Genomic DNA, 12,079 nt, shown 5'->3' with positions numbered 1-12,079 from the left:
TTGATGGATCAGAGGAGTAAAGTGAATTTTCTGCAGGTATAGGGACTCTTCAGAATTGTGCTGCCTTTAAGAGAGGGGAGATTTCCTACAGAAGTGCTTTTAAGATGTTTTCCTTTAACATGCTTTCCTACCTACAGTGATATTTTAAATCCCACTAGTGCTCACAAATCTAATCAATGCATTATAGAGACAAAAATTTAGAAGCTAGTTAAAAAAAAAATCAAAACACCTCCATGATTTCAGCAATTAAAAATGGGTTAAGTGATTTTAATTATTTTCATTATTCCATATCTCTGCCTTGCAAGAGGCCAGGAGACTACAAATGACAAGCAAGCATGTCCAAAGATGGCCACATAGGATTAGACTTCACAACACATTAATTCAATTCATCCTTAATGCACATCAGATTATAAATGACCAAACCTTTCTATGTTATTGAGGTGCCTCCTAAACTCTCTAGTCTCAGAAGACAAAAGCCCAGGATATTGAATAATTAAGCTCCTTAAGAGAAAAGAAAAATCAATTCCAGTCTGGGAACATAAATTCAATTTCCTCCAGCAATCCTAGCTCGTAGGAAGAAGAATTTAATCACCAAAAAACTCGTTACCTTCCCAAACCTGTGGAAAATCAGGCAAACCAAATTCTCAGGCTGCTGAAGTGAGCACAGCAAGAATAAAACTAAACTAAAAATTTGGCTGTTTTTTTTTTCTGACAATGCTGGTGTCCCATTGTTCTTTGTTCTAGGATGTGGAAGCCTGAGCAGCTCAGAGAACCCCTGCCTTATCACATGGGAAGAGGCTGTCTGCAAGCCCAGCAGTACTCAGGGGACCAAGGGAGTTACAGATCAACATCAAATATTTCAGACTTCACCCAGACAAACTAATGGACACCACCAGGCATTCACACAGAATTAACCTCCTGCTTTCACTTCAGGCAAAGCTTTCAAAGAAAAGAGCATCCCTTGGAGAGCTGTGGCTAACAGCATCAACCAGGCCAAGCCTCTTCTTCACCAGCCAAGAGAAGTTTTGGCAGCAACTCGAGCAATAACAAGACGAGGACTTTAATCCCCTTTAATTGTGTGATCCCGTTGGGGATTTGTACTGCTTCAAAAGCAGTGGCTGCTGTGGTTTTGAGTCACCTGATCCACAGTGTTTTCCTCTCTGTTTTCACAGCACTGGCACTGGCCAGGAGAGCACTGTGCAGATCCACCAGCAGCTTTCAAAGGTCAGCAGAGCACTGCCTGACTTCCCAGCCTCCATGAGGCTAACTCAGGGCCTGGCTCTCCCAGCATCCCACATCTTCCTGGAGAGGTTGTTAATTACCAGACACTCATTATCTGTTATTAAAACCCAGAGATTTAATTTTTTTTTTTAATTTTAAAATGGTGAGGGACAGGAAGAAGAAAAAATTTTAGAAGAATGGATTTCCTGGCTTCAGTTCCTACAAGGAGACATTTTCAATTGCCTGTCAAATTCATATAACTGTGCCTATCCTCAGCACCCTCCTGCCTTGTCACATTTATCTGGAGAGGCGGTGGAAGGATGGTGGCTTAAGAGTGTTTGGGCCTCCAAGAAGGAAAGGGAAAATACGCCTGATTCCATTCAAGGCTGATAAGTCAGTAGAAGGCTGTAGAAGAGGTGCTCTGTCAGAAGAGGCAGGAGCAGGGCTGAACACTGTCCAACCTACCCCTGCAGCTGAGCAACCAGGAGGAATGTGGAAGAGGCAGGACTGGGGGACAGTGAGGGGATTAGGAAATACAATACCAGGATTCTTCTTCCATTTCCTCTCACAAGGTAATTGGTCATGTCTAGCTGAGACAGACCCCTTGTCTAGACTGGCTGGACTGAACAGTCAGACCAAATCCATAATTTCATAAGGTCTGGTGAAAACAACCTTCACAAATGAAGTAGATGAAATGAAGTAGGGCAATGATAGAGTGAATAAGGAATCTTGCTAATGACCCAGAGGTAAATGAGAGCCTTATTTATACTCTTGCTGAGAGCTGTTCTGGTCTATTCAGCTGTGTATTTGATCATTCAGCTAAGAAATCAGCATGATACAAGGATCTAAAATTTCAGTTGCTTCAACCAGAATACTTAAAGTAGTAAAGCAAAGAAGTCTACAGAATTATTTCATTGTAAACCAAATTATACACCATACACCAGACAACACCAGGAGCATGAATGGTTTATTAGGCAAAGAACACTACTGTGTAGATTTCTCATAGCTTTAGTTTTCTTTTGCACAGGCAGTCCCTCTGGGTTGGTCAGCCAACCCACAGACTGTGGGGTACATAATGACAGATCTCAGTCTGGGCAAGCATTAATCCCTTTTTTTCTTCCATGAGGATCTTCCCTTGATTCCATGTATCAGTGACAGAACAAGGTGGAACAACTTTAAATGAAATAGGCTAGGTTTAGATTAGATATTGGAAAGAAGATATTTTCTGTGAGGGTGGTGAGGCACCAGCACAAGTTACCTAAAGAAGCTGTGGATGCTCCAACCCTGGAATAGTTCAAGGAGAGGTTGGATTGGCTTTAAGCAACCTGCTCCAGTGGAAAGTGTCCCTGCCCATGGCAGGGGCATTGGAACTGGGTGGTCTTTTAGAGCCCTTTCTACCCACACTGTCTGTGACTCTCATTCTGTTTCAGGTTAATCCATTTAGTAACTTTAAATGTCATTTCTTATATTCCAGAATTTTACCCAGCCTTGAAGAAAAGAGAAAGCTATTTCTAAAGCAGCATAGGAAGCCTGCACCACAGGCAATCAGCCAGACAGGTCACATCTCAACACTGTCTGAGAACAGCGCCAGTGGGATAAATATAGCCAAGGTGTGATGCATATAGGAGTTAAAAAGAGACTTGCGTACTAAGTGGCTGCTTGACACAACACCAAAATTCTTCTGTTTTGGGGGTTAGGTCTTAAACATTTACCACTTAGGATAGAGATTTCTTTGTCACCAGCAAATGAAAACCAATCAGCTGCTAAACTTCAGCTCAGGAATATGCCATGAGTGACAGACGACAACCAACACCTCCTCAGGGACTAGACTGCAACACATTGCAAAGTCCTGAGACACTGTCCCTGCACTCAGGCTCAGAGACCCTTTTCAAAGTGTTCATTACTCTCATGCACAAGGCATAAGAATCCCTCTGTGGACCAAGGGAATATGTACATTAAAAGATGGAACTAAAAGTTTCATCTTGAACTCTGAATTGTGTGCATAAGGAAAGTATGCGCAGAAATGACTTACTAGAAAGGAAGACATCTGGGTTAGATGTTCTCTTCACTTAGTTAATCACATGGAAGTGTCATTCCAAAGAACTTTGTGTATTAAGCCTGAGGAAAGTGCTTTGTTCAAAAGTGATGTGCACATACCAAATGTGAGAACGAGAGTTCCCGTCTGACCCGCAGAATCCACCATTTATCCTGTTATTTATGCAAGCAGCTGTCAGGTCATTTTTTACACACTCACATAGTCTTTTCCAATCTATGATGAATGCTAAACAAGATGAGGGCTATTCCTTGACATGTCACACTAGTGAGAAAGTTAAATTACCTCTTTGTGAGTTCCAAGTTCAATGTATCCACAGAGAGGGTGAAATGCTCCTGTGCCACAGACATAAACATGAGTCCGGTTGTACGGCTGGAGAACACGGATAAAATTGGCACATTCTGTCTGTTGGGAAAAGTAAGATAAAAGTTACTTTTTATATTCTTCTTTTTCATGTTATACATTCTACTAAGTTACAGCCATAGCACTGTTATACTTAAAACTACTGTAGCAGAGACTGTTTACAAAGCAGTTCAAAGCTGTGACAACTACAATTTGACAGTGGCTATCTACCAGGCAGTTCATCAATCAGACTTGCAAACCTAATTCTGCTGTAAGGCTTTCAGCCACAAGAAGCTGTGTGCTCACAGCATGGTTTGGAGGGTATCTGTTCAGCCTGTGCTGTAGCAAACAACACCTGCCAAAAACTGGGCAGAGGTCGCAGAGCCACTGGGTTTGTGTGGCTACCAGTCCTCCTGCCCTTGCTTCCCAGCTCAGGGTGCTTTAACACCAAATTCTGCATTATTAAACTAACTGTGGTGGGCTGAAAGGCTTCAACACACTTCCAAAGGTATGCTTTGTCTCTGCACCAACCACATCTTACTGGTGACTTTTATTTGGTCATTTCTGAGTCCAGTGGGCTGCCCTGGCTCTAGCTGGGCTTGGTACTTGCTGGGAAGCATAGGCAGCTGTTACATGCTCCAAAGATGGCACATGGGCTGGAGGAAAAGGCTTGCTTTAGCTTTCCCCAAAATGATATTAATACAGAAACACAAAACAAGTACTTCAGAGGGAATACACAAGATCTGTTCATACTTTCTAGACATGACCCTACACCTAAGTAAAAGTCCAAAACAAACATTTCGCTCCCAGGACCCTTTCCTTCTTCTCTTAGGACAGAAATAAAACAGCACAAATCTTCCATATCACCAGTATAAGAATATTCCCAGTGCTTAGCAAAGGTGTTGTTTAGGTTTTGACTGCTGTAAATACAATGGCAGCCACAAGTTAGAACAAGAAGTTGAAATTCTTCAAGCTGAGAGCTGACAGTGTTTTGAGCTGGAATCTACCTTGGTAATCAACATGCTGGACAGAAATTAGGAGATTTTTTTGAGACAAAATGAGGAAATTTTATTTTACAGTCAGGAAATGTTTACATTCATGGGGCTAGGCTCTAGACACATGATGTAATCTGGGCTAAGCAAAACATATAAAAGTTGTATTGTATACACGTATGTACCTTAAATATACTTCCTAAAGAAAATTTGTGGTTCCAGGGAAAAGCCATTGAGTCTGAGATTTTTTTTTAACCCCAAATGAGGCTGTCTGCAAGTTCAGTTGATTCATACACTGCTCTACTTCTCTGTTTCTTTAAAGAATTATAACAAAGTTACACTCAGGACACTCCCAAGAGAAAAAAAAGCACTTTAATGTGAAAAAAGAGGATTTTATGGAAGTATTGCCTGGTATACATTTCTGAGGTAAGTCCATTCATCTCTCAGCTGTGTTTATTACATCAAAGAAAAATCTAGCATGATTGCTGCCTGCAATATTGAAATTTTTTAAAGTATTCGTATTTTAAAAACAACAGAAATTTTATTTTTTTTAATTAAGAAAAAACACTCGGGACATTAATTCAGAAGAAGTGTAACAAGAGCTTACCAATGCATTTTGTGCATTTAGTAACAAATGCACAGATATTCATAAATCATAGCAATAATAAAAAATATATATCATACTTACCTGGGCATCTTTCCCAGCTAATTTGCATAATTCTACCTTTTCTTTTGCTGCAGGCCAGTAAATCTGTAATATAGTTAAAATAAAACAAAGATTATGAAGATTATAACCTGTCCTATGACTGACAGAATAATTATTACATTAATAAACAGTTAAAACAGATTTCTGCATGCTGAAACACCTTGCCTGTAAATTGAAATGAACATGACTTCAAATACAATATTACATCACAAAAAGTTAAGAGGTTTTAAATTAACCCCCCGATCTTTGTTTATTTCTTCATTGGCCACACGTACTTTTAAAAAGCATTCAGTTGATCTGGCCAGGGCACCTTGTCACCATTATGTGTTTCCCTCAAAGTTATGATGAGCCAAATCATCTGGAAACTAAGCTGATTGCAAAGCCAGGCAGATTACATTTGTGAAGAATTCAGACCAGTGGACTTGGCTATAACTGTTATAAAAAATACTTAGCTCTTTCTGCCAATTTTCAGATGAAAAGAATTAAGTTCAAAAAACTAAGGACAGCTAAAGGGAAATTTGTAGAACAAAAAGTACATTTGACAGAAATCAACAGTGCATGGTTTAAAAATGTCACACATCAACATTAACTGAGTTTACTGAGAAAATGAAACAGATTTAGAGTAGAATCCTGGACCTTGGATAAGTGGTTTTAAATATTGATACAGTTTCTCCTTCTTCTTTAATCTGCCCTGAAGAATTCTATAAAATAGGTTTTGATGTAGATGAATCCCGATGGCAAAATACTATCAGTACTGTAATCCAAATTATGTTAGTGAAGAAATATCAATGAACAACAGTTCAGGTTCTGTTTCATTGACTTCAATTAAGCAGTTAAGTCTGGATATAATTTAGTGTTTGATTCAATTAAATTTAAAATAGAAGCTAAATACAAATTCTTCTACAACCAATCAGATAAAAATGGGTATTTTGTACTTCTAATTATGACAAGATGAAACTATTGTTATTTCTCATAACTAACAGTAAAAACACCACAAATCACACTAATTTTTAAGCAAATATTGATTGGTGCCTCAAGTCTCAGGCACCAGTCAGCAGGTCATTAGTAGTCACAAATGTTTTAGAGTAGTCTCCAATCACTCTTTACAAAATCTTAAATAGCAAATATATAAGAATGAAGAATTATTGTAATATGCATCAGAAATAAAAACATCATCAAGGAAGGACGCACAACCCAATGGCATACAAGAAGAGTTGACTGCTGTCACATTCCCTTTCACCCAGCTCTTGGCACCTTGTAGGAAGTGGCTTGACATACACAGGCTCAGTTTCACAAGGGTAAGGAAAGCAAACAGCCAGCGTCCTGTGTCAAGTACCTTTATCACTTCCCAAAACCTACACTCACTGCTTCTCTCAGTCTGGAAACACTTTTGATTCTACTTCTCCCTCCTTCATTCCCAGTGAAAATGGATGTACTGGATTTCTGCAAGGCAATTAATTTCCTCTCAAGTGAATTTAGTTACCTTTCTGATAAAAACCTCTTAGTAGAGATAATGTAGTTTAAGTTACTTAAACCTTAACCCTCTACAACAATATTTACACAGAGCCCGAGATAAGACAGTGCAACAGCATTGCAGCATTGGAGCTCAACTGTGCTTTCCCAGAGCATTTTCTCAGAATGATGTGGTCATAGCATCCAGGTATGAAAATGCAATCTGAAATCAGCTGTGCCAGGGTGTGTGGGTGGTGCAGGGCACAGTGCCAGGAAGCACAGAAAATACTGGGAATATCAGGAAGGACTGAAAGGTAGGTCCAGTCTGGTCTCTGCCTGGGCAGAGTGGGATGACTCTCGATAGCAACACAGGTTAAGTTTAAGAAGAAAAGCTGATGAAAAGCTACCAGTAAAAAAAAGCTGATGAGAAGGAACAGATAGAGGAATGTAAGATCATGGATCTCCAAACACATCTGCCCAAGGAGATTTGTCTGAGCTGTCAGCTCTCTTGTACATAAACTTTATGCCAAATTCTGCCCAAGATCCCTCAATCATTTACAGGGAAGCCTAGAGGCCAAGAGGCTTGGGAGATGTTTGGCCAAGGTTTAATTATCCAATTAGGCAGACAAGACATCCCTTTGTAGGCTTTTGAAAATGCCCAGCTCTCCTTGCCAAATACACAGAAGAACTGGAGGAGTTAAAAACAGAGACATCTGCTTCAAGGCATCAGAAGTGTTAATGGACTTGACTTACCCTCAATTCTACAAATTCCTTCATGGGAATTAGTGTTTGTCCTACAAGGCTGAAATCCACACACCCCCACTTCTATGGTAATTGACCACAGACAATTACATTAAAAAATCAATTGTTTTACTCTCTAGTTACTCAACAGCCTCAGTATTTAGCATTATATAAGGCCACATTAGACAATGAAAAGTGAAGCTAAGTGATCCAACTTGAAAATCAATTTGCAATTTTATATGGGGTAGTAAAAGTGATATTTATTTGCTTTATATATGAGAAATGAGAGGTTCCCAGAAACTATCAGTTTTAAATTGTAATAGATCACGAAAATGACATAATAAATAATGAGTTGATGTGCTGAGCAAGAAAGCGTAAGACTCATTTTTTATTACAGGACATGCTGTGTAGCAGTACCACAGGTCTGGTTCCCTCAAACACTGACACAAATAACATTACACATCTGTATTGACTTTTCTGTAGGGGGTGAAATTAAGTTTTACTATTATATTTTATTCTGATGAGCTACTTAGTTTTACAATTTCCCAAAAAAGTAAGAAAGCATGCTCCTGTAATTCCTGTTAGATTTAAAACAATTGAGCTTTTAAATGGTTTGCAGCTTTGAAATTAGTATTTTTTAATTTTTTTTCTATTTACATGCTTTATTCACAATGCTAGCAGCTTATTAACAGATTCTTTTTTTCCCCAAATTCCTCAATAAGCAAAAACTTCAAGGAATGGGAACAAAAAAACAGATAACCAGGCACTATTAAAGGTGACAACAACATTGACTTAAGTTATAATCATTTTGTGTTACAAACAGTACAAATTATATCTTTAATATATTTTATAGTTGCACCTGTATTTGAAATGTATGGAGAAATCTTAGAATAGCTTAGTGGAGTTATTGAATTTAAGGCAAGAATGCAACCAGTTGGAATATGTGAACTATATACTTAAATAGGATTCTTTTCTTAATCTTCAGTTTATTTTCCTTCTAAAATAACCATATCGAAATTCCAAAGGTTGGCTACTGTCATGATTTCCAGCTTTTATCTTCTATTGCCCAATTAAAACAAAAAACAACCTTACCATTGCTTTTAAATCATTCTTCAAATATTTTCTTAAATTTACCAACAGGAAAGAAATTAAATTCTCCTAATAAATGAAATTTAATAAGCTCTTTTCTATCAGAGAGAAAGAATACCTCCCAGGAGTACAAAATTAAGCAGTACATAAGCATAGGACAGATAAGGTATCACTTTAAAGGGTAGCTGGAAATTGATTTCTGATTAAAACAAAACATTTAAAACCACAAAGGTCTTTTCCAAATCAGGAGCATCAGACTTCTAAAAGTAACATTTTCCTGTCCACTAAATACACATTTTTACTATAAGAAAGGAATGAAAAGGAAAGCAAAAAATTTTTTTAAATGTGTATTTTATATATATATATAAAAATATATATATATAAAATATATATATATATATATGAATCCAACCTTTTCATTCCAAAAGAGCTTAATTTCAGCTGCTATCTGTCATGAATTAATAATACTGGTATTTTACTAGTTTTTCAGTATCTATCTTTCTCTATCAGATATTGTTCCTAAGCTAACACTGTTCAGACTATAAATCCTTAGGAGAAGGGATTCTTAAAAATAAAACAGTAAAATCTGATTACAAAAAAAAATATAGTGTGAAATTAGAGCTTTTTCAAGAATCACTTCTAATTAGGCTTCTAAATCTAGGATGGTTCAGGACTTAATAAAATGAGTGGGAAATGCTATATGATGTCACAATACAAAAGAGGAAGATCATAAGTTACCTAAGCAATTAAAAAACCCATTGGTCTTCATCTGTTTGTAAGGTTTCAAAGCAAGATTTTAGTTAGGGAAGAAGTAACACAAGTTTCCAATGAAAATGGAGTGTGGTAGAGAAGACAATATAACTTGGTAAACAGACATTGCTTCACTCTAATATTGCACTTTAGTAACCCAGCTGAAGTATATTAAGGTGCTAGAACTGCTCTTCCTCATGGCTCCACTTAAGTATTTATTTACTAAATTATCTCATGGAAACTGATCAGCTCAGCTGCAAAAAACAGGCACTAGTACAAGAAAAAAAAAAGATCTGATAAGTAAAGAACTTGAGGTATAAAGTTACTCATGAAGTCCCTCAAGGAAGAGAGCTCATAATCTTTCATGTGCCCTTCAGTAGCCTTGGTAAAAACCCAGAACTCTGCCACAATCCATGACAGTGACAGAAAGTTGGGAAGCAACGCTAATACAAATGGAGTTAAATTAAGCAGGAAGAATCAAAGGGCTCTGAAGACCAGAATTATAAACAGCCAGAGGAAATGGATATAAACTGCTCATAAATAAATATATATCAGATTGTGGATTTTAACAAAAATTAAATCTGAAACACTGGAGTAACAAGGATCTGTTCCACAGCAACAACATTCCTAAAGAAGTTGCATGAAGTATCCCAAAGGGCCACTTACATCAGCTGGGTTATGAAAGGAACAACTGCTCCATGAGGTAGGTGGTGCTGATAGCAGGGAGTGAGTCCAATTGACCAACGTGACTCCTTCCAGCTTCAGGTCCCCAGGATAGCCACGCTCAAGCCAGCAGCAAGCACTTGAGTGTCCCATTGAGGCTGTTGGCTTTCAGCAGCCCTGGGGCTTTCACTGGAGCCTCTCCTGTGCCTGATGCTGTGCACGTGCTGCAGCACTTCTCTATCAGTGCAGCCCCTGGTACCACACACCCCAAAGTGCTCTGCTAGTGGTGCATGGAGCTCCAGCAGGGTGTGTCCCTACCAGGAATGAAGGACATCAGCTGATTGGCACCTCTCAAAACACTCACACGCCAAATCTGAGGCCTGGGAAGAAAGGGATTGCTCCCTTACTATTTTAAAGGAATAAAAGGTGATAAAACAATTTAGATGAAAATACAGATTTTAAACAGCTGCTTGATGCAGCAAAAGCAGGCCAGCTTTCTTCCCTTGTTTCATTCTCTGTACTAGATATTCATCATACTGATGCTTGAGGGAAGGTATGCAATAAAATTACAGCTTTCTGGGCATCAAAATGTCATATTAAGGCTTTGTGAAGCATGTACACTATAACTCAGAAGCTTAGGCTCATTGGTATGGGTAAATTCCCCAAATGACAGTCCCAACTGCAGTTTCCGAAGAACAAAGCCAGATTGAGTTGTAAACCCTTTGTCACGTTGGCATATGCAATACACTCCCCCTGAGAAACTCTTCTCCATGAAAAACTACCCCCCTGTGTGAAAAAAAAAGGATTCATGACTTAGCTCAATGGGACCATAAAATGAGTACAGTAAAGAAGGCAACATGAGCCAAACAGACTGAAGTAAACCAGGAGACAGTCTAATCCTAGTTTTGTTATTGCCTTACTATATGTGACAGTCGGGTCTCAATTTTCCCACCAGTAAAATGACAATAATGTGACTTTATTTTTTTAAATTTATTTTCTTGATTTTCTGAAGAACTTTGTAATTCATAGCTCAAAAATCAGAAGCAAAGAAAAACAGTAAGATCAAGGAGCACTGAGAAAACATACGACAGTGATCCAATAAGAATGTCACCCTGCTGCACAAGACAATATCACAAATGTCATGCCCCAATGCAATAAGAGTGGGTGTTCATGGATTGCATCCTGAGAACTAGGATATTTGTCACTGCTGTATACTGACCCCAGGTCATTTCACTGAAAATTACTGCAAGCACTAAAAATTTACTGAATTTCCCAGAAAACATTGCGAAGAATTTAATGCATTCTCTGTGTTATTTTGTGGAAAACAAAGAGTGTTACAATTATCACAGAATCACAGAATATTCTGAGTTGGAAGGGACCTACAGGCATCATTGAGTTCAACTCTTAAATGAATGGCCTGTACAGGGACTGACCCTGTGACCTTGACATTATTAGCACCATGCTCTAATCAACTGCACTAATTAATGAGAAAATGATCTGATTTTAGCACACCATATTCGTATACCAGTTGTTCTCTAAATATCTCACATCTGCTGCATTAATGTGGGCAGTATGGAAGTCCACAGCTTGGGGAACTGGACAGATTGTTCTCACACACAATCCTAACAGGAAGGTTACCCCAAGCAGGTCTTGGTACTGACTCCCACTGTAATTGCTGTACTCTGGAATTCCATGTTTTAAAGTGATCAGCAAACAAAAGAAGCTGAAACATCTAAATTCCTCATCTAAATTTCTCCTTGTATTTGAAAACTAACCATGCTGTCCTTAGAGTTTTTTCATCCAGCTTTCTTTACAGCAGTTTCATCAAGGTTCAGCTAACTCCCAGAAATACTTAAGAGATCCTTAAAAACCACGAATGTATCCTTAGTATTTTTTTTTTACATCTGCTACAGACCTTCACCTGTGGTACTATTTCCCATACCTACAACATGCATCCAGGAAATAAACTGACCAGAATGTCCATCTCCAATTATTTCATAGTAACAGAAAATTGGATCTCTGATAGATATAATCTGATGTAACAGGAAGGGGGAAAGAGAGAACATGAGG

The 12,079-nt window shown here is 38.3% G+C and overlaps 1 protein-coding gene across 2 annotated transcripts in view; it reads right to left on the bottom strand.

Annotated features, from left to right (window-relative positions):
* The window catches only part of SEMA3D (semaphorin 3D), a 137,593-nt gene that overhangs the window by 59,360 nt on the left and 66,154 nt on the right, over positions 1-12,079 (bottom strand). For both annotated transcript variants that reach the window (XM_031061313.1, XM_005426293.3), the window contains exons 4-5: positions 5,297-5,359; positions 3,560-3,679 (exon numbers count right to left, since the gene is read on the bottom strand). In XM_031061313.1, the coding sequence (XP_030917173.1) occupies positions 3,560-3,679; positions 5,297-5,359 (183 nt within the window). The remainder of the gene's footprint in view (positions 1-3,559; positions 3,680-5,296; positions 5,360-12,079) is intronic.

Source organism: Geospiza fortis, unplaced genomic scaffold, assembly GCF_000277835.1.
Source record: "Geospiza fortis unplaced genomic scaffold, GeoFor_1.0 scaffold428, whole genome shotgun sequence".
In the NCBI taxonomy this organism is placed as follows: Eukaryota; Metazoa; Chordata; class Aves; order Passeriformes; family Thraupidae; genus Geospiza; species Geospiza fortis.
The sequence above is the reverse complement of the archived record's forward strand: the minus strand, read 5'-3'. Positions and strand labels throughout refer to the sequence as shown.